The following is a 24,229-nucleotide window of genomic DNA, read 5'->3' on the forward strand; positions in this document are numbered from 1 at the left end:
GTCAAAATACTGAACACAACTGTCTGATGAACACCTTGCTGCAATCCTGAAGGTTTCAACTGCTCAGTCACTGAGGCCAAATATCAACAAACTGACAGAACTGAAGCATTGCCAGGTATCTGGCAAACACTAAAAACTCTCTGGCAGGCAAAGAATTGTAAAAAGTTGTATGACAGTTTTATTTCTAAGAAATTTGAAATAAAAAATATAATATAAACGTTTTCTTTTCTCAACACCATTTTAGCGACATTACTGGCCCGCTGGGAGGATTTGAGGACTGGCACTGGCCCCGAGGTAAATTGAGTTTGAAACCCCTGCTCTAGCCCATGATCTGGCCAAGCAGTAGGAGAAGGTGAAAAAAAACAGTGTTTTATTACAATTCCTACTTTGTTGAGGGTCAAGCAATAAAGAGAAAATATTACATAAAAGAATCCTGACATGGTATTTCCTATCAGATCTAGCTGTTTTCAAGATATGTTAAAAATGAATTGCCTATGATGATTCACAAAGTTAATTTAAAATGTAAAACTTCTCATTTTTCTTTTCTCCTATCTTTAATTCTCATGCCAGTGTAGAATGTTAATCTGCCACTCCTGGCTCATGGGAACACAGCTGGATCATAAAAGGATTACTTTGATTAAAAATGAATCAACGGTCTATACTTCCTGGGCTACATTATGACACATTTGAAATAACTTTGCAAACTGCACCTAGATAGATGAATCATTTCTGAAAGGAAGGTTCTAATTCTCCCCTGCCACTCAGACACTGTTACCGTGTTACTGATGTAACCACCAAGAAGGCTATTCCAACATTCAGTATCTTGATAAAGCCAAAGGATTAATAATACTCTGCATTATATATTCCTTTATTGTGTGGAAAAGAGGTGCACACATTAGCTAGTTAGCCAAAACACCCTTAAGCAACATGCATTTGGGCAGTTCTATAAGAGGATACTCTTCACGTATCATTCAACAGTGAATTTTGCAGTTTCCTCTCTCACGAGACTAAAGATTAGTCATGGATGTGGAAGCAGACAGCATTAACTAACATGGCTCAAACACATCACAGTTCTCTTTAGAGTAGGGTGATAGATGAGAGACATGAAATATGAGGACCTCAGGGGGAAGGTGCTGTGTCAGTGGAGCAACAACAACCACCACCACCACGAGCCAGCGACAGAGAAAAAAACAAAAAACCAAGAGCTGCCGGAGCATAGGAACAATTGGTGGAGGCTGATCACCCACCAGCAGCTCCACGCCCTGCCTCCCCGCACCAGCTCACCTTCGCTCTGCCTCCCTTGAGCTGGCTGCTGTGTCCTGCTTCGCCCCTCTCCCTCCAGCGCTTGCGCCACCATATAGCTGATTAGCACAAGCTTGGGAGGGAGGGGTGAGGAGGAGGAGGAATGTGGAGTGCTCGGGGAAGAGGCAGGGATTTGGAGAGGGATCCAATAGGGCAGTAAGGGGGCAGTGCTGGGGGTGAGGATTTGGGGAGGGATTCAATTGGAGAGGGAGAGGCGGAGTCAGGGTGGGGTAAGAGTTGGGGAAGGGGGGTGCAAGTCCCCTCCACCTATGCGCTAGAGAGCAAAATATTGGGACAATTCACATCCTGACCAAACATCGGTCAGGATGCAGGACAAACAACTAAATATTGGGACAGTCCCGATAAAATTGGGACATCTGGTCACCCTACTTTAGAGCCTTCCTGGTAGGGGTTTAACTCCTAATATTCAGAGCCTGATTTTTAGAGGTGCTGAGCACCCACAAGTTCCAGAGACTTCAGTGCCTAAATATACATTTGGGGGACTGGTTTTAAGCACCCAAATTTGAACATTTTAGCCTTACAGTTTTAAACAAGTATGGGAAAAACGGAGGCCCTGATAAGGCGATAGAAAACTCTAATCCTTTTTAACTTGGTAGGGGAGTTGACTTTCCTGAGACTCTTGGGGTAACCCAGCCCCAGACCCTTCCAGTCATTTAGGTGCCTAAATACTTTTGAGGATCTGGGCTTACTCCTTACCCACTTCACTTGCCCTTTCTCCTGCCTATCAGTGAGCCACTTCCATAGAAATGCCTGGCATAAGCCTTTAGCTCCAATTGCCCTCAGCTGATATACTTCCTTATTACTATAAACCTTGCCCTCATGGGATATGGTTGCCAGAGGCATGGACACGGAGTAAACTGCCTGTCTGCTGGACCCAGCTCAGGCCATCCACATGCCAGCATAGGGTAACAGCAATCCATTCTCCTTAAAATAAAGGCAAAGAGCAATACCTTTAGCATGTCAGAAATGCATATAATAATAAAAATAATCTTAACAAGAGGGGGTGATATCTATTGTAATTTCATCTAATCTTCTTGCAAAAGTTTTTATCTACATCAGCCGAGTGCAAAGATGCATTGAAATCACTGCCATGGCATGGGGGGAGAACAGGAGAGAATCAGCAAATTTTGTTAGACTGCCTTATATGGATAATGTTAATACTATTTCCCTTAAAGAAATTAAAAACTATATGAAAGCAACAAAACAATTCTTGAAGAAAATGTGGGTTTTTTAAAAATCTAATTACAGTATTTAGGATCTGATTCTGCACCGAGATTAACTAAAACAGGCCTTTATACCTATTCAGAGTCCTGTTGGCGATAGGAATTGTGTATTTTCTTTTTGTACTCTACATGTACTTTATATTAATATTTTCATGATAGATCATTTTTCTTAACTGTCTTTATTCCGGTTTTTAAAACCATAAAAACCAACCAAATCTTCAACTTCCATAACTGCTCTTTACCCTTTTCAAGTTAAACAAGCCTCGATGCCAATCAAACTATTTTAGAATGGTCAACAATGTTAAATATGTAGTCCAGTGTGGTCTGTCAATTATTGTCCTAACATTCTTTTATCCTAATTTTGATATTTTCTGAAGCTTTTTTTTGTTTTCTCTGGTCAGCAAGTGAGTTGCTGAGATGTGGAAAATTGTATAAAACACGCTGTGATCTCTTTACCTTGGAAGTTTATCGAGCACAGTCTTCAGCTCATTACATATGAGTTTAACAAGGCCACTCTTTATGTTACTATATGACACGTCGATCATGAAGATATAGGCTGGTGAGTTTGGAGGCCTGTTGTTCTACAAAAAGAAAAACAATCATCATCCACATACACAAAGCAAAACTAGAAACAGTGACACATTAAGGCCAACAAAATCTACAGACTGCTCAAATAGGCAATCCAAATAATTATTTGATGGTTGACATCTATATTAAATAAATACATAAATAAATAAAATGATGACCTAATCTTTGAAAAGCATCATCTCTGGAATAAAACATTATTACAGGAGAATAGTTTCCTGCTAGTCTAAAACATTAAGGTGAAGGTGTTTATTGGAATTGGACAAATATTACAGGAAGTTTTCTGTAAACTTTCAAATGTTTAAATAACGTGTCTTTGGCTCTTTGCACACCTTTTATTTTTTCCTTTCCATGTACATTTGTATAATAGCATTTCACTAGCATAACTTCTTCAATTCAATTTCTATCAGCATTTGCACCAAAACATGGATAAGCTATAGGAAACCAATCAGAATTAAACAAAACAACTCAGTTACTTTAGGATCTGATTCTGCACTGAGATTAGCTAGGACAGGCCTTTATGCTATTCAGAATCCCGTTGTCAATAAGAATTGTGTTTGTTTTCTTTGCACTCTACATGTACTTCATATTAATATTTTCATGATAGATCATGTTTTTAATGGTCTTTATTCAAGTGTCCTCATAATACCTGCTGTGTTAAGTGCTTTTTATTCTGACATGCATGCTCTTCAACATTTTCAGGGCCAAGACCAGGCCTGATAAAAAGCTTTCAGCAGAAGCATTACAACTGATACCAAACTTTTCTGTCTACAATATTCTTTTTAACAACATATGAAATCTTTTTCTTTTTGCAGCCTGGGAGAAGTTTTTCTCTTCAGAAGTGCAACTCCTACACTTAGACTGGCTGTGAATAAGTATGTTTTGTGCTCCAGCAAACCTTGACAACAGCTGAATTTGAACCACTGAAAGGCCCCCTGTACTTTGAGAAAAAGCTGATTTTATACAAGATAAATAAAGCATGAGCTCATATCATTTATATGTAAACAAGAACTAGGCACCCAGCAACATATTGGGTTGGTACTGACTCTTCTGGGTAAACCTTCTTACGTGTTATTTCTTGTTCGTACTGTATGTAATGTATAAATGATGAACTTACTGTACTAAGCTACACCAAGTTTCTATGTATAACATTTATTTATAAAGTTGTTAAAAAGCAGGTGAGGTAATTTATTTTATTGAGCAACTTCTGACGGTGAGAGAGAGAAGCTTTCAAGCTTACACAGAGCTTTTCTTCAGGTCTGGGAAACATACTCAGACTACACTGGCAATTTACAGCGCTGCAACTTTCTCGCTCAGGGGTGTGAAAAAACAACCCCTCGAGCACAGCAAGTTTCAGTGCTGCAAAGCACCAGTGTAGACAGTGCACCAGCGCTGGGAGCATACTTAAGAGCCATCAAAGGTATGTCTTTGCAGAGAAGTGGGTTGTTGATCATTGTAGCAGTGGAGAAATGTCTGCAGGTTTTGAATCTGTTTTTCTGGCAGGGTCTGCTACAGCAGTGCAGGTGTGTCCTGATCTGTGGGGAGCTTGCTTCTGATGATGAGCTTGAAGAGGCTAGGGGGCTGTCTGAAGGCCAGAAGAAGGGGTTCAAGAAAGATTTCTTTAAGAATGTGGTCACCATTGAGTCTGGTTCTCAGGGTATTTGGGTGGTCCATTCCATGATGCAATCTACTTCTCTGGTGGAGTGTCCTTTTTTGGTGAAGGGGGTTTTAAGTGTGTTTAATGTTTAATAAAACACACTAGTTTGAGCAACCAGGACACTGAAGTCCTTTATTCACAACACAAAACAAATACAGCATGGGCAGCAGCAATGCGATCTTCTCTAACCCTTTACCTACACTACAAATACTGCTGCTGGTTCAGCTGTACTAGCAGAGCTCCTTAGTGCAGACACAACATATGCCAACAGGAGAAGTGTCTTATCAGTGGAGCTAAACCACTTCCCCAAACAAATTAGCTAAACTGATAGAAGCACTCTTCTGCCAGCAAGTGTCTACACAGGGTCTTCTCCAGCATAACTATGTTAGCTGGGGTATGGTTTTTTCACACCACTGACATAGCTACAAACAAAGAAACAAACCTTTGTAGTGTAGACCTGGCCTAAAATGTTTCACAAAATGTTTCTTGGTTTTGTTCTGAAGGCACTGCTAGGGATGACAGTAGTTCAGTTTCCATGACTATTTAGTCTTTAGCTTCCCTACTAAAACTAGCAATGATCATTATTTAAGGTCTCATGCAATGGTGTTTTTGCTTGCTTGCTTGCTTGTTTGTTTTTATGAGGTGGACACCCATCCGCTAGGAAATGGTCCAAAGCCAATCACGTATGCTGTTCTACAGCCATCAGATAAATAGTTCCAGTCAAGTACTGAGTCTCATTTGAAACACAAACCTATACACGATAAACTCCACTTTCTCATTTCCTATTCCCTCAATTATAACATTCCCATCCCCCATACATTTACCCTAAACTTAAAATTATGGCCCTCATTCTCCCTTTACTTACACTATGGTAAGGCAGGAGTTCTACTGATCTGAAAGGAAAATCAGGACATGTTTTTACAAGCTGTAAAAGTAGGGATTGGACCCTACTTAAAAAAAAAAAATCAAATGTTGTAGTTTTGTAAATCCCACAGCAGTTTATAAAATGATCTTGGCTAATTTCTGACATATATATGATAGAAATGAGAAGTTGAGCTTTTGCCACATCCGCCTAACAGAAGAGCAATAATACAAAACAGCTGTTATTTGTTAACATTTTCTGTAGCTGTTCATCCTCACTGCTTGATAAGCACAAAGGAAGTGATCCTTCAGTTTTGGTCTGAGATTTGGAAAAGAAATAAACTTTATTGACTCAGACCAAAGGAAAAAAAATATCAAATAATTCTGTCAGAGTCCCAACAGGCAATAGCTTAACACTTCCAAAGAGGCTTTATATTTCTAAAGGATTTATTTAAAAAAAACAAACAAAAAAACAAATCTTGAAACAAATCCACATGAACATACACTTTTGTGACAAGATTACAGTAGCATGCTCCTTGACAAAAAGCTACTTCTCAGAGCTCTAAGCAAGAGTTTTGGATATAAAACTATTACCTGAATCAAAAGAATCAAAAAGGATCATATTCTAGAACAAACAACAAGTATCCTGAAGATATTTTAATGGACACACCCAATAGACAAATTCATTTTCAAAAGTCATGGGGCAGCTTCAGCTGCCATAAATCAGCACAGCTCTATTGACACTGATGAAGCTACGTAAATTTACTGTAGCTAAGGTTCCCGCACTATATTCCTATTCCTCTCCCTCCCTACATATCTATATAGTGCAGGAACCTCAGCTACAGTAAGTGGAATATATATTCCACTTACTGTATATATACACACACACACACACACACACTTTTTTTTTCCTACTTGAGCTCATTTCAGATCTCGGACCTGATCCAGATCCCAGTGAAGTCAATGAAAAGGTTCCCAATCATTTCAATGATCTTTGAATCAAGCCCCCAGTGTACCAGGGGGTCAGCTAATCAGCTTGCTGAGTTCCCCTCAAGTTTACTAACAACATAAATACATGCTTACTAAAAACTAAGCAATACGTTGATGTTCTGAAGCCAAATCCCTGACTTCAATGGAAGTGAAGGGTATTCAAGACCATGCAGCCACAGAATGCATTCTTAAGCTTATCAGGACTTTGATCCTCCTTCCACTGGAGCTAATAGGAGTTTTGTCGGTGTATGATGAGAAGTGAATGTGGATGGACATAGAAGATCGCACTTGACATACTGTGAATTAAGGTAAACACGAGCAAAGGCATTTTCAAACAAGGATTTAAATACTTCATACTTGAGAAAATACCAGCAAGTTCTCTCAAATAATTTTATGTGCGTGGCACGTATGTTCAAACAAATCTAGAACATACCCAAAATGTTAAGCCATTTTTTGATTGTGCACTAGAACCACCAAGACTGATCCCTCCACCTGGACTGAGCCCTCCTGAATCCCATAGGGCTCCACGTGGACACAGGGATCCAACTACACACCACTCGATGCAGCATTAGGGCCCCTAGGAAAAGAATTCTTTATGTAAACTAGCCACACGTTTTCTGTGAGTGGAAACACTCCATCACTGCTCAGGCACTAATTGTCACCAGTTTACTATTAACAGGAACCATGATCAAATACTAGCCCAATCTGTCTTCAGAGATGTTGTCTGCTATTTAATGTTAATTTGAGAAAGCTATTTACTTTATCAGTCTCACTGGAGGTGGTAGTGGTGAAACACATCTCAAATATCTCTTGATTTTATAAGAGACTTAACATGTACCTACACTTTATTTTTATCAACATTTTTCTGGATTAAGCATACATTAGTTTTTGGCCAGATTTCTAACATGGATAAGGAGTTTGATCAGCTATTACTGACCTCCCCACAGAAGAAGACAGAAGAATCTAAAAGGTTGCACACAAGTGCTGTACATGGTGTAAGTTAACAAAAGGCTGGATTTTAAAATCTTTTCCTCCATTTGAGGTGTTTAAGATGTCTGAGCTCTAAGAACAATAATGTGCTTAGACATCTGACTGAGCTAAACTGTTTCTGTAGATAAGCACAACACGTCTACAATTGTTTTAAAAAAGTGAACTCCTGTTAAGGGCAGATTCACAATTTGAAGCCGTCTCTGAGGTAGGAAGGCAGCCAGGCAGATATGCTGTGCACAGCAACCTGTGCGTACCCAAGTAGTACCCAAGTGTATCATTAGCCAAGAACATTAGGCAAACCATTACTCTTACCAAAAGTACCACGAGATCATTCGCATCTACAGAGAACAGAGAAAACTCAGTTTATCAACCACAGAAATGTAAAAGGCTTATGTGACCCTGCTGGGTTATGAAACTGGGGCTCCAAGTAGTCTGTTTTGAACCTCAAACTCAGATCTCTAAGCCACCACAACCATTATGATTTATTTTTACAATTAACCATGCTGAACTGTTCAAGCTCTATTGGGAATTCTCTTAATTCCCCTACTTCCCACCAACAATTTAAGGGCCTTTTCCAAAGTACACCACGATCATGAGGAAGACTTCCATTCACTTCAATGGGCTTTGGATCAGGCCCTCAGTGAGTTCATAATATGAAGACCAAACCACACTTCTACAGCTAACAGTGGTCAAACAAACAACTTTTCATTTCTGGGAAAACTGGTAGGCCAAATTCTTAGGCTGAGATTTTCAAAGCAGAGAATGAGATTTAGTCACACATCTGCCTTTAAAATTAACAGAAGACATGTAACTAACACATGACACTACTTTGAAAATCTCAACTGTAGCCTCTAGAACAATGCCATATAGTTAGGACCAAATCAAGGCCCCAGGTGAAACTTAGAAGATCCACAAACTTTGCTGCAACGCCTTGTAATTCTTATTTGACAGTCATATAATTCAACAATTGTTATAACAGGAACCATGAGCAACAATGTTAATGGGGGTGGGAGAGGAGGGGAGGTAATTTTGGTATATCATTCTATGTTTCCAGCTACAATTTTGAAAATGTTCATAGACTTCTGGTGTGAACTAGAAAAAGCCTTTATTCTGCTTTAGGTATTTAAAAGAATTCAGTTTGTTTTGACATAAATTTTAAACAGTTTTCTGTGCTGGAAATACTTACTCTGCAATAATCCAATGTAGCAACATATTCATATGATCCTAGAGATAACTCTGGCCTCTCGTAGTGGTCTGTTCTTCTGCCAGTGTGGTCCAGATGTTGAAAGAAGAATGGAGGGACTAAAGAAACAAAACAGTAAAACTAAATTTTCTTCTTTTAATAAACACAACGGAACCAGTGCAACCTCCCATTTCATGACTTGAGGAAGCAGTGCAAATGCTTAGCAGGGCAACTAATTTTATGCAGAAACAGCACAGTTTTAAAAAGAAAAAAGTTATTTTGTGCTTATTGTCACGTGTGCTACTACTGTATTTGAAGGCCTGGATGTTTTCCCTCATGAACACTTGAATCTTCCATACTCACCTGCACAAGCTTGAGTAGTTGGGGATGGTACAGGCTGGAGAGAAGAATCTGCCTCTCCAAGGATGCAGGGACAGCAGGACTACTCCAGGCTTGCTACTGCAAACCTGAAGCAGTCGTAGTCCCAGTGATAACTGCCAATGGATCTGCAGAGTCAGAGTCAGCAGCGCCACCTTTCCACCAGCCAGCCCTACTCCACCCACAAGTTCTGCCTCAGAGAAAGTAGCTCTAACAGGGTTTACAAATCCTGGCCTTTTGTTCTGTTCCACTGCATTGGGAGCATTCCACAATCAGAGGAGAGGTGCAGGACTTCACAACTAAAAGCGAAAGACAGATTTCACTGCAGGATTCTTGACAACCTTAGGAAATGAGTCCTAAGAAAATTACATAGTCACATCTAAACTGTAGGATGGCAAAAACATTTCTTGTCTAATTTTCAGAGCAAGAGAAGGCATCAACCTTTGCCAATTACTTCTCGGATACCTTCACTTAAGCTTTTTACATCTCAGTTTCCCCCTCTGTAAAATGGGGATAATGCTTACCTACCTCGCCGGGGAGTTTTGAGGCTCAATTAAAAATTGTAGAGTGCTTTAAGACTCTTGGTTGAAAGGCACTGTAGAAGTACATCGTATGCTTTAAACTGATATTCTAATGAATACTTGACAATATTTACACTGTTTATAATGCAAACAGTATGTGTTTATGAGAATTTAAATTGAACAAACAATACAACTTGCTATCTGCTATACTTTGCCCAAAAGGCAGAGCTTCAAGCCAAAAAAGAGTTGGCATGAATCTTTCAAGGTTCATGTTTCAGAGCTGAAAAGATTACTGTATTAGGGAAAGCACTATACCACTGTGATCCTGCTGAGGAAATCCAACTTGATACAAACGTCTAGAAAGACTAGTTCTGGCAAAGACTTGGGATCCAGCCAAAAGCAAAAGAACGCTTACTTATGAGTCACATGCAGCACACTTGAACAAATATGGCATGGTATCTTCTGTGAAAACCAAGCCTTGTCACAGTAAGATTAATAAGTGATTTAACCATTAAATGCATGATCAGAGACATGACTATTCTTAAGTTGTTCTAAGTATTTGTTCTTTGCCAGGCACTTAAGCATTTTTAAATAAATTTATTTTCATCTAAAATTCTAGCTAGCAGTTTAGAATAGAGCAAAAACATATCCTGTGTTGACAAAGCATTTAAAAAATAAAAAACTTTTGATGAAGCTACAGACTGGATTTCACTGTTTTGCGCGGCTGTATTTTGTTACAGTATATTTGTTTTTAAAAGTGGATTTAACCAAAGAGTTTCTGCATATTTTCTTAGTAAACTATTTAAAAAATAATTCTTATAGAATCTTGTTGGGTAGATCTCACTAATAATTTTCATATGCAGAACAACTAGTTGAAGGCCCATCGTACGACAGGATGTTGTCAAAAAATCATCTTCCAGTTGTGGTTGTACTGCACATCGAACGTATGGCCTAATTCTCTGTTTTGGTTGCATGGTGAAGGAATATATAGAAAATAACAGAGTGGTGCTGAAAGCAAAAGTGGCTTTACACCATAATTATGCTGCCCTTGTTCTGGGACTGTCTGAGAGCTGTTTAGAGCAGCCGCAGGGGCCAAATTTGTGCCCAGCTGCTCTGCAGCAGGGGAGAACCACTAAGGAGCAGAAGCACTTTTCACTGGAAATGCCCCCCATTACTCTGGCTAACCCTTTTTGAGATTCATCCTAAACTGGATGAATTCCCTAACTGCTAGTTTTACTAAGTTTCTGGTGCCTTTGTGGAGTGTAGCAAAAGGGGCCATAACAGAAAGAATAACTGGGTCTAGTATTTCTACCCATTTCAAGGCCACACCATTAAAGAGTGTGTGTTTTAATTGTTGCAGTGCTCTGTCTCCCCAGAACCAGTTTAAGAGCTCTTATTCTCAGTTTAAAATGATAATGAAGAAATCCAATTCCACATTTTTACCTCCATAAAAGGAAACAGAAGAGTGAAAGTGTCATCAGAAGAACTCTACTGAACTTTATTTTTTGTAAAGTAGTATATTCAATTACTGCTATTTCTTCAAAATTGTTCAATTATATTTCCTGAAATCTTTTCTATTGATATGAGACACAAGGCCTCAATCCTCTGTGAAAATCAGAGCAGCTTCCCTGGTTTCAACAGAACCAAGCTGATTTGCAAAAGCTGAGAAACTGACCGATAAATGTTTTAAAAAATTAAATACTTATTCAAGCTGACTAGGAATAGAGAATTTGGCTCATAGCGAGTAACATGCCAAAAAGACTCCATAGATGAAATACTGACTGCCCTATACAGATGCATGGTAAAAACTCCCATTCACTTTGATGGGGCCAGGATTTCACTCCAAGTAAGTAAATCAAGAAAATAATACTACAGATGCAGTTTCCTGTTCACATTAATGAATGAATAATATATATACATAGTAGATAAATGTCACTTACCATCATTTATGCAGTTGCAAAATCCACACTGATACTTTCTTCCCCCTTCAATGAACTGCATGAAGGGACACATATAGGCTTTGCATCTGTTGCATCGAATTGGCCCAGTCTCCCCATGGTTGACAACATAAAGAGGTGTCTACATAGAATGGAAAACAGAGCCATAAAAAGCATCACTAAAATACTAAACCTAAAAACAGCCTGGAAAGATACTGATGCATCTGAACTCTCTTGTTAATTATTGCTTCCCGATCAGCTGATTTCTGTCCACGATTCACCCAAATTCCAAAACATTTAATTTTGCTAAGAGCAGGGTCTCATGCACTCCTCAGAGGGCTGGGCATTCAGGGTAAGCTACAGAAGAGGCTAGTTTTCTTCTTCTTGAAATATTCCATGACAATAGTTGTAGTAAGTATTTGTTTTCTCATTAGAGCCACGTGAACCCTTCCACATACAGTTAAAAGGGGAGAGAACCGGCCTGCACAGCAGTTATCCCCATTAAGGGTCCAATATTGCTATCCTTACTCACAACAAATAGTGTTTTACTAAGCATAATCAATGTGACTAATTGCATAATAAGGGATTATTCAGTAGAATAAGGAAGGTGAAATTTGGCTCTAAGATGCCTATATCAACATTTGCATGCACTACGACAGTTATTCTCCGCAGCCACAATTACATGCACAAATGAGACTTTACAAAAATAAGATTCATACAGACTCTGAATAAGAAAAGCATCTCTATTCAAGCATCTCTCTTACGCACATACTGACGTCCTTTTGAACTTCAATGGGACTTGAACACAGGATTGAAGTTACACATGTGCTTAAGTACTTCTCCTGAATCATACCCTTAATTTACAATAGTTCAGCAACAACAAAATGGCAGATGAAATTCAATGTTGATAAATGCAAAGTAATGCACACTGGAAAACAATCTCAGCTACACATACAAAATAATGGGGTCTAAATTAGTTGTTACCAGTCAGGAAAGATCTTGTAGTCATTGTGGCTAGTTCTCTTTCCTCAGTGTGTACAATCAAAAAAGCTAACAGAGTGTTAGAAACCATTAGGAAAAGGATAGATAGGACGACTGATAATATGTCACTATATAAATCCACCCATACCTTCTGAACTATGAACAGTTCTGGTCTCTCCCTCTCAAAAAAGATACACACCTCTACCTCAGCATAACGCTGTCCTCAGGAGCCGAAAATTCTTACTGCATTATAGGTGAAACCGTGTTATATCGAACTTGCTTTGATCTGACAGAGTGCACAGCCCTCCCTCCCTCCGGAGTGCTGCTTTACAGCATTATATTCGAATTCGTGTTAGACTGGGTTGCGTTATATTGAGGTAGAGGTCTATTAGACTTGGAAAAGGTTCAGAAAAGGGCAACAAAAATTATTAGGGGTATGAAACAGTTTCCATATGCAGACAGTAAAAAGGCTGGGACTGTTCAGCCTGGGAAAGAGAACTAGGGGGAGTGGAGAATATGATAGAGGTCTATAAAATCATGAGGGGGGGTGGAGAAAGTGAATAAAGGAAGCATTATTTACCCCCTTCACATAAGACAAGAACTAGTACATTCATCTGGTGACACCAAGGCAGGAGGTTTAAAACAAACCTAAGGAAGTACTTCATACAGCGCACTGTCAACCTTTGGAACTTGTTGCAAGGGTATTGTGAAGGCCAACAGTATAACTGAGTTCAAAAAAGAATTAGATAAGTTCATGGAGGATAGGTCCATCAGTAGCTATTAGCCAAGATGGTCAGGGATTCAACCCCATGTTCTGGATGTTCCTAAGCCTCTGACTGCCAGATGCTGTGACTGGACGACAGGGGACAACAGATCACTAGGTAACTGCCCTGTTCTGTTCATTCCCTCTGAAGCATCTGGCTTTGGTCCAGCTGAAAGCCAGGATACTGAGCTTGATGGACCATTCTTGTGTTCTTATGTTCTCCATATGTAATGTTTCTTGTGTGTGTTTCAGTTGGCAGGATGGATTTCATTCTCAAATTTGTTTGTCCAAACTACTATCTTTAATAATACGCTTAAAAGACACTGTAGTATTTTACCCATGAAAGCTTATGCCTAAATAAATCTGTTAGTCTTTAAAGTGCCACCAGACTCCCTGTTGTGTTTGTGAATACAGACTAAAACGGCTACCCCCTGATAAAAAAACTCCAAGTACAAGGATCCAACATCTAGTTAATCTAGTATTTGTGAAGTTTACTGAATTGCCAGCTCTGATGATATACATGTCCTCCATTTGCCCACAGAGCAGGTATAGCAGGAGCTGCATCAGTGCAAGCTTCCTCACCCTTCTCTGCCAATGTGCTTCAATCCTGAGTTGGAGGAACCCCTTAGGGGTGAGATAACTCTGCTTTCTCTGACAACACAATCTTCCTCTTCCAGTGGGACAGAACGTAGCTTTTAAACAAGGACTGTGCTAACTTGATTATTTTGCTGGTACGTCATTTCCATGTTACTTGTCCTTCTGATTTAAAGTCATTATAGTTAAATTAAAATGCTTTGGCTGATTGGATCTTGGGAGACAACAGGCCCATGATGGGAATTAATACAACCCTGAGGTTGCAGGAAGTGCTGCAGGTTACACATGGGTAGAGGAGTACAGGTACAGTATAGATAATTATGAGAATGGGGGAAGTTTATTTACTTGAGTGCTCCAGGCTCTCCTTCCCCACCCAAAGCTGTTCCACAACTCCCAGGGAGCTGCAAAGACATTCTGCTCTTCTGGAATCAGTTTGCTTCGCATCTAACATATATGGCTTTCTGGGATATGCATGCCCAAGAAAACAAGGATATTTTCTCCTAGACCTGTCTCTGTTGATGGAATACCTTGCTCTTTTGTACAAAGCGTGTCAAAACTTGCAGTGTCAGGGTCACTTGCTAGAGTGCAAGATTTAGAAACAATGTTAATATTCAGTGAAGGGAAATGCAAGCAGCAAGCAAATGCAATATCTCAGACTCTGGTCAGTTTCATTACATTGAGCAGACTTGATTACTGCCTCTGTCAAAATCAGAATTAATGGGAGACACTTTCCAGATTTCTCCCTCAGTAACAGTCGTCCAGTAATTGAAGGATTCCTGCAATTATATTTCAAGGTTTTGCAAAGGCATATTGGAAGCCTGTAAATAAATGAAACCATGTTCTCTTCAATTATCAGTGATGGTTTATTACGCACAAACTTCATTTTACATTTTTTTCTAACCCTCAGCCCCAATTTAGTGAACCTAAACAATAAAAAAGTAAATCCAGAGGATAGTATGAGGTAACTCTCCACGAGGCAAAGAATGTTAAAACCTTTAAGTTTTCTGCTAGTAAATCCACTGGAGCTTTGCATCTAAGTTATGCTGCTTCTTCACAAAGAACATGCATGTTCCAAAACACCATTATCGTGTACTTGTGTCTTTTATTGCAGTTCAACAGACATGAAGATGATACTGGTAAATAGCAACCCTTATTTTTCCTGTTAGTACTCACTGTTTACAACATCTTTTATTGTTTGTTTATGTTTTTATGGAGACACTCATTTATTTCTCCTAACAGTTTTAAACATTTTGGCAAAGATTTTACATATATTATCAAACTTTTACTGCACGTGTCATAAATATGTACTTCTGCTTTAATGAAGTATCATTAGTTTATTTTCTTCCCCACTCAAAAGTAGAGTCAAATACAACTTTACCAATAATGTCAGCTAGCAACAGTTTTGCAAAAAATTTCAAGGAAAATTTTCAGACATGGGTGCCCAAAGGGCACCACATGCATGTGCTTTAAAAATAAAATTTAAAAACTTTTGTGATTGTTAATTATTTTGCAATGTTCCAGTTGCCATTCTGTTGTACTATTCTACCACGGCATGTCAGGTTGCATCAATTACACTTTACAACCTCAGATATATTGAATACGCGGTTAATATTACCAAACTGATTGTGTAGACAGGCCCTGATAAAAATCAGACATTGGATTTGTATTTATGCACATTAATCCAGTAATTTTTCTAATCTCAGTTTTAATACATTTAGTACTCGGCGATTACTTCACAACACTACATAGAAAAAACAAACATGTTAAGAAAATGGAAAACTGTCACAGCTGCATTTTTTTAAAAATGCCCCAAAGAAAACTAGATCTTTAAGCACAAAGCATGAATAAGAGTCTTCACTAAAATTAATGCCAGAAGAATGCACTTTCTTTTTAAGTTCAGAGCCTGCACATGTGTCCACTGCCTTCTCCATATTTAATAAATTACTTTCTTGGAGACAGATTTCATAAACAAAAAAACCCAAACACGATCTTTCTTCTGTTCTCACATTTGGAGTATCATTTTTACTTCATTCCTCCTAAAGCCACTTAAAAAAAAAGTAGTCACCAAAGGAGGCTGTTATATTAATATAAGTTAGAAGGCCCAGCAGCCCAAAGCTCCAGTCCTGCAAAGACACATATTTAACTTTACACACCAAGTAGTCCCCCTAAAGTCAATGGGACTATGCACAATACATAAAGTTAAATATATGTCTAAGTCTTTGTAGGATACAGCCTAAGAATACTTACTTCTCTTAACATCCCCTCGACCTGATTCTACCACTATTATGCAAGACACCCATAGTATTATAAATTATTATAAAGTTCTCACGTAACATAATGACTGCAAATCTCCCTGAAAGCGGTATGGATGCACATATTTATAGCATTCCTTAAAGTTACTGAAGTTTGCATCTCATTACAATACATTCTATGTATCTCCATTTTATTTTAAACTACTATGTTACTAATGAAAGACATCTGATAATAGTTAAAGTAATCTGAAGGCCAAGGCCAGCATAATCAGTACTGTTAAATCAAAACTATCAAAGAACTATTTCAGAGAGAAGAGTAATGGTTTTTAAGAAAGCCTCAGCTAATAGCTACAGATAGATACCTACCGGACATTGTAGCCTTGCAAGTTTCTGTTTACCCACCCACCCTGGATGGGCAATTTTCTTTGGATAGAGGAGTAAAAAACTATACATTTTAAAAGAATTGTTATCGTCCTCTTTATCAGAGTGTGATAATAGTTTTTGTATCTGGGTTGGAATATGTTCATGGGAATTTTGCAAGGCTTTATATTAAATGCAATTACAAATATCCACGGAAGGAAAAAAACCACTAAAGCACACCCCAAAAGAACTGTAACTACCTGAAGCGAAAAAGTAATGTTGAATGAACATTAAAACCATATTTCTGTGTGCTATAACTTACTTTCTATAGGTGTCACTGTGCACCAGAAAATCATAAGAGAACCTGCTCATGTCCACATGAAATCAACTGCAGAACTGTCATCAAAATCCAGTGGGGAGGGATAATGTCCAGAATTACAACAGGATTTAGAAATACCAGGCCAACATTATTTATCATTGATTTGGCATAGTGCAGCAGTATTTGTAGTGTAATAAAAGAGTACCACTCATTACATACATAGGGCCTAATTCTCCCCTCTATAAATTTTACACTACTGTAACTTCATTGAAATCCATGGAGTTACTTCCAGTTTACACTGGTGTAAATTGGTGGAGAGTCACATCTATTTTTTGTTAATTCAAACAGCCCGCAGTTTTCTTAATCAGATTGTGGCTGCTAGCCCCATCATACACCATCTTCCTCAATAGAACAGTAAGGGGAAAAGCCCAGCAAAGAGAATCCTCAGAGATTTCCTCCCCTCTCATGGGTAAAGTGGCCACTGGCTCTTGAGTTTGTGTATAAACAGCCTCCATATTTAGTACTGGCGGAAATCAAGAAACTCAACAGACCAGCCTCTTCCATTTTAATCATGGGCATCATTTTCCAAACATTAAGCGGCAGCTCTGCGATAGTTAAGGTTGACAGTGACTGACTATTAAAAAAATAAATATGTGCAGCTCTCTAATTCGCTACCATTAGAACTGCATCTCTGGCCCCGAGAACTGAGAACCACTTCTGGCTCAATTTCATCTCTCTCTGCCCGTTTATTACATTGTCTCCATCTATCGCTTTACTTTAAGAGGTACAGAGAGAGTAGGTTGAGTTGCTTGGACAAAGTATATAGACAGCAGGTATGAAAGTTAACTAGCATTGTTCGAATTGCAGGATTTGCTTGTGTTCCCTCTGCCCTCCATTCCTCCCAATATTTACATTTTTATTCTCTAAAAGCAGAACAAAGTTAAAGGAAACAAGCAAAATTTATTACTGAATAAAGTTCAATCCATAGAACAGATTGTTAACCTGGTAACAAGACTAATTTCGGAATAGCTGGAGTCATAGGAATTACTATGGGTTTACACTGACAGCAGAATTTGAATCATAATCTCAGGGAAAAAATTACGTATTTTTGATCATCCAGATTCTAAAAACAGAACACAAGATCAACAAATTTTCCAAAGCATTTCAGTTCTTTCATAAAGCTTTGGAGGTTTTCTAGCTTGACCGAAGTGGCTAAAATTAATGAAGATTAAGCATCCGATCCTTTGTTTTTAAACATGCCATCAGTGCCCAATGGCTTTTTATAATTTTATACTGGCCATTTTTTCCCTTCTGACAACAGTCTGTTTGCTCCAACTCCCTCCTGCCTTCTTCCTCAAAGTCTCTTTGCTTCAGCCTTATTCTACCTATCCCCTCTCTTGTGCCCCTCTTCCTCCAGTGACTCTTCTCCTTCCCTTTTGTCTGTCTCCTTAGCTAACCCTCTCCTAACAAAACCCCAATTATTTAAAGAAATACCAAAAAACAAAACAAAAAATAATCATGGAACTGCTCTGATGTTTCCAACCCATCACTCTGTTCACTCTGCTTGTGAATTATATCCCTTCCCTCCCAACCCTTGTTCTGTCTGGTCTGTTTATATTGAACAGTAGAACCTTAGAGTTACGAACACCTCGGGAATGGAAGTTGTTCTAACTCAGAACAAAATGTTATGGTTGTTCTTACAAAAGTTTACAGTTGAACATTGACTTAATACAGCTTTGAGGCTTTACTATGCAGAAGAAAAATGCTGCTTTTAATTATCTTAATTTAAATCAAAGTGCAGAAACAGTTTCCTCCCTTTGTCAAATATTTTTTAAACTTTCTCTTTATTTATTTCAGTAGTTTACATTTAACACAGTATCGTACTATATTTTCTTTTTTTGGTCTACACTGCTGCCTGATTGAGTACTTCTAATTCTAAAAGAGGTGTGTAACTGGCCGGTCAGTTTGTAGCTCTGAGGTTCTGCTGTCCCTCTTATTTTTTATTTGCACAACAGGGCCCGACCTCAGTTGGTGCTACCATAATAAAAATAAAAGTAATTTTATATAACTATTCTTTGTATTAAACCTGTGTGTTTATTAGTCAGCTACAGCTCTCTGTGGGATGGAGACTGTAGCATAGATGTTCTGAACACAATGGAACCCCTATCTGTTGATTCTGGGCCTTTGGACATCTCCATAATATAAATAAATATCAATAACAATGAGCAAAGCTAGTGCTCCATAGCCTACATTTGGCTTGGATTGACGAGAGGGAGAGGCTGCTGATAGCAACACGCAGAAACTTGTGGTCCTGTTTATGTTAAAGTGAAGGGGGATAGCCATAAGGGATAGCAACAGTGAGGCATACTATTCCCAGGAACGTAAGGGCCTCTTTGGAGTGCAAGACCCAGATCAGCTGAGCCATTAAATCTTAACTTAATCCACCACTAGTCATAAAGTGAGTGAGTTTTATTTTGAAAATATTCCTGTTCAGGCCATCTCTTAGGGCTCAATGAAATATTAAACCGGCCCTAGAGATACTGGTGGCATAACTCCAAAATCTGATTCTCTCTCACATTCTAACAAAAAGAAAGCTTCACTCCAGACAAGAAGCATGTTGAATTACTGCTCTCACTATGGTTAGGCCGTTCACTACTAAATTAGGCCCTGATCCACTGTCCAGGACTCCTTGTGTCCATGCAGGCAGACACTGAAATCACGGAGGATCAGGGCCTTAGACTGATCCATTAGAAGAGCAGCACTGGCACCTTCACTGCCCCTCAGTGCAGCGGGGACTCCACGAAGAAAATGAGACATGTAGAGAGGAAAAGAGAAAAGGAGGCAGATTCTGAACATTGAAGCAAACTGTCACTTTGCACCATCCAATCAGCAAAACATACAGAGCATGCTACCCTGTTTTCCTTGGCAGATTTGTGTGCACAGATCTGTCTGCAGGGCAGAGTTCTATATCCATACTTCAGCCAAATGTGAATAAGAGTTCAACTTACATAAATATATAGGTCTCTGCCATCAGCCTTGTTCTGCCCATCAGGTTCTGGGAAGGCTTCCTAGCTGTTCCTTTATCATAACCTCAATCATACATAATAACCATACACAATAACCTCAATAACTATAGTGAAAAATTAGCATTAGGAGCCAAACTTTCAAAATTAGTTCAATTCCATACATACATTTGGGTGCACCTAACATTCATGCACATAGATTACTAGGTGTGAGTTTCCAAGCATGTGCAGTTGCTTGGCCCTCACGTTGAAAGCCTGACTGTATTTGACAGGAACACAAAATCTTTGGCAATACACGTGAACAAGAATTGCCACGTAATCCTGCCTGCAAGTGTGGCAATCACAAATTACTCAAACACTACTAGATCCATTACACTGCTCTACAGCCAAAATGCTTCCGAAATAAATGTAGTCTAACTTAACTAATTCTGGGTCACTGAGAACGAAAATGATGCTTAAAATTGTTGATTGGCTCTAGTTTTCAAGATATGCTATTGGGTCAGTATATACGACCCTTGACTTGGGAATGGCATAGGATAAGTGAGTTATAAAGGGAAGGGATCTCAATTTAAACCAGAAATGACTAAAATACATCTTTGACTGGATCTATGAATAAATCTATGACTGGGTTTGGACAGTACTTGCTTTTTAGGCAAAACAATGAATGATGCAATCTGAAGCTGGTATTGCATCATACATGATATGAATTGCATCATGTTATTCCTAGAAATCATGGATGATGCAATCATAACGAAGCTTACATCACTCTGCTCAACAAATTGCCCTATATCAGCTCTAGAAATCATACAGTGTCGTGCTCTCTTATTTGTCAGTGTTTGATTTGCAAACGGACACATTTCTGTTTAGCCAAAGTGAGCAGAGATGCCTCATACTTGTGTGAACAGTGCAGATAACTTCTGCTATGTTTGTGGTGAAGTGACTTTTGCATCACAAAAGCGCAGTATAACCACTATGGTTAAGAAAGCCTATCACCTTTATTTTGGCTGCAAAACTGGAGATCAGGACAAGAGGTGGGCCCCACATATATGCTGCAACACTTGTGCAACACATCTTCGCCAATGGTTGAACAGGAAAAGGAAATCTATGCCTTTTCCAGTGCCAATGATTTGGAGAGAGCCAACAGTTCATACCAGCAATTGTTACTTCTGCATGGTGCCTCCAGTTGGGAAAGGTGTGTCAAAGAAGAAAAAGTGGACTGTGCATTATCCAAACATTCCATCAGCTATACGCCCAGTACCCCACGGAGAAGGACTGCCGGTTCCTGATGCACCAGAATCATTTTCACTTGAGTCAGACAAGGAAGAGGAGAAGGATGAAACTTCTGGTCCTGAACCATCAATGTCACAGGACCCACATTTTCTCCCATCCTCCACCTCTGAACCACACCTCATAACACAAGGTGAACTGAATGACCTTGTCAGGGATTTGGAACTACCCAAGAGTAAGGCAGAGCTGTTGGGCTCCAGACTACAGCAGTGGAATCTCCTGGCAGGCTATCAGGGCAAATGGAGCCCATCAATGCTTGCAGACTATTGCTGGATAGTGACAAGAGATGCTCCATTTAATGAATACAAGAGACAAGCCAAGAAGCGCCGAGTAGACACTGAATAGGACTAAACTATGTACATAATAGTTTTTTGCCTTTTGTTTCATAATCAAGTTTATTTATATAAACCTTTTGCTGATTTTTAAAAAGTGTTACATAAACAGGACAGGTGAAATATTATCATGTAAAGCAACCATAAACACATGAAAAGACCTAGGTTTACAATTTATGATTAAAACTCTACTATTTACACAATATACATAGACATAAAATGTAAAAACTTAAATATCTTAGAAACAGTAGCCAATCAGTTGTTTTAATTGTCATATTTGAATTCAGCACATCAAAATACATAATAAATATCACATTTTATCTCTGAAGCAGACGACTTCTCAAAAATTGTAGACCAGTGTTATCAATGTTTCAATTCATGCTATATATTACAAGCTGCCTTTTCATCAGTGAAATTGCTCAGTGGACAAACATATAGGGTGACATGCCTTTCTGAAATCACCTGCTTTTGGGGAATCTGTTTTTCCAGGACATTGGCACACAGACAGTCAGATAACTGTTTCCAAAGTATGAGAACATCTCAGAACAGGTACCTCCTTACTGAGCAGAGGGAAGCTAGCTGCAGGAGTGTTTTTTGGGGACCCAGTCATACTACTGTGCAGCTCTTTTGAGGTCAAGTATTATTGTCACTTCAGTTTAAATGATATTCCATGTTCAATAGAACTACAGACAGCAGACAGAACATTCTAAGATTGATGTATAAATGGATATGCCCTGATACTATGTTTATAAAGTTTCAAAATAAAGGACATGCTTGTGTACAAAGTTTACTATAGAAAACAAAAAATGTAGGTTTTCAAATCAAATTCCATAGGTAATTAGTATAATAAGAAGTTTTAAAACAGACAAGAGAATTACTTTACACAATGCACAGTTAACCCGTAGAACTCACTGCCACGAGATGTTGTGAAGGCCAAATGTATAACTGGGTTTAGAAAAGAATTAGATAAGTTAATGAAGGTCAGCTCCATCGATGGCTATTCGCTAAGATGGGCAGTGACACAACCCCATGCTCTTGGTGTCCCTAAACCTCTGACTGCCAGAAGGCGGGACTGGATGACCAGGGACAGGTAACTCAAAATTGCCCTGTTCTATTCATTCACTCTGAAGCAACTGGCATTGGCCACTGTCAGAGACAAGATACTGGCTAGATGGATCATTAGTCTGACCTAGTATGACCATCATGATGTTCTTAAGTTAAGCAGAAGTGAAACTTTATTTCAATATAATTAGTCAGAATTTTAAAACACATAATTCTGTGTTCTGTTGCTTCAATTAAATACATGTTTTTGAAGTAGAGTATGTATCTCACAACAGTTTTTGACATGTTAATTGTAATTTATTTTTGGGAAAGATTAACCAGTTCACAAATAATCTTTGGGTTTGGAGTTGGCTTTAATGGTTCACATTAAAGTGTCAAGACAAGTATTTCCCTTTGTGTTATATGTTGCAGCTTTTTTCCCAGACAAAATTCCTTCCGAAGCCAGAACTGATTTGGCCTATTATTATTGTTTGTTATATGTTAAGCGCTATTAGTGTTCTGATTTAATTTGAGGCAATCTGGGGCCTGATCCAGGCCTGTAAGTTCTTTACCTAGACATAACTCCCACTTTCCTGATGTAGCTGCAAACATGGCCTTAAACTGGACAGAGTATAGTGCAGATACATAATACACTGAGTAACCAGGAAATGCAAGATCAAATCTCAAAATGTATAAAGGAGTATTGTAAAGTAACTTCTCCATATAAATTGTATACTGTTATAAATATTAATATGCTATTTGTATAATTACTGAGCCACCTTTTCCAGTAGAAGAGAAACAATTTTCCTATTTAGATCAGCTCATTTATTTAATACAATAATATTGTACCAGCTTGACAGAGCAAATCTAAAATGCTCAGTATTGACACTGAGGAAGAGCACTACATATTCTTCTGACTATTGATTTCAAACAGGGTACATTAAGCGTTAATAAGAAAGGGCTCTCCAGCTACTTTTCAGCTTTGAAGTGCTGACTGTTATTTGGATGCAGTAACATGCTGCATCTCAAGTGAAGGTCAGCAGTCAGAATTAACTGATGATAAAAGTAGGAGCGTGAAATTGGAATGTGAGATGATAATCAAGAAACTATGGGGGACAAGACCTTCAAAACGTCAGCACTTTTAAACAATCAAAACTCAAGTATGGACTGCCTTTTTCTTCTGTGTTTGTACAGAGCATAGCACTAAGGGGTCCTGGTTCATGCCTGGGGCTTCTAGGAGCTACCACAATATAGAACAGTAAATAATAATAAGACAAAGAGGCAGATTCTAGGAAGCCTGTCTACAGAAGTGATAAGGAGCAAGTAACAGGGATGTAGTCTGGCTCTAATGGCTACAGGAATTTCACAATAAAACAGAAATGTGAGTTAGAGTGAGAGGAAATTTTAATTTGTTCCACACAGAGACGGCCATTCATGAACAGCATAAAAATTGACAAATATTTTCTTTAATGCCATGTAGTGAGAGGAGGTACTTCTCTCTTCAAAATGGTATTTATTTTATTTTATGCAGACCATTACATAAAATCATAGAATCACTGGAAAGGACCTCAAGAGGTCATCTAGTCCAGTCCCCTGCACTCAAGGCAAGATTAAGTATTGTCTAGAGAC

At 38.7% G+C, this 24,229-nt stretch overlaps 1 protein-coding gene across 2 annotated transcripts in view; it reads right to left on the reverse strand.

Moving 5' to 3' along the window:
* The window catches only part of SEC24D (SEC24 homolog D, COPII coat complex component), a 91,386-nt gene that overhangs the window by 21,504 nt on the left and 45,653 nt on the right, over window positions 1-24,229 (reverse strand). For both annotated transcript variants that reach the window (XM_050946263.1, XM_050946262.1), the window contains exons 9-11: window positions 11,652-11,790; window positions 8,816-8,931; window positions 3,003-3,127 (exon numbers count right to left, since the gene is read on the reverse strand). In XM_050946263.1, coding sequence (XP_050802220.1) covers window positions 3,003-3,127; window positions 8,816-8,931; window positions 11,652-11,790 — 380 coding nt within the window. The remainder of the gene's footprint in view (window positions 1-3,002; window positions 3,128-8,815; window positions 8,932-11,651; window positions 11,791-24,229) is intronic.

This window comes from Gopherus flavomarginatus, chromosome 3, assembly GCF_025201925.1.
Source record: "Gopherus flavomarginatus isolate rGopFla2 chromosome 3, rGopFla2.mat.asm, whole genome shotgun sequence".
Lineage (NCBI taxonomy): Eukaryota > Metazoa > Chordata > Testudines > Testudinidae > Gopherus > Gopherus flavomarginatus.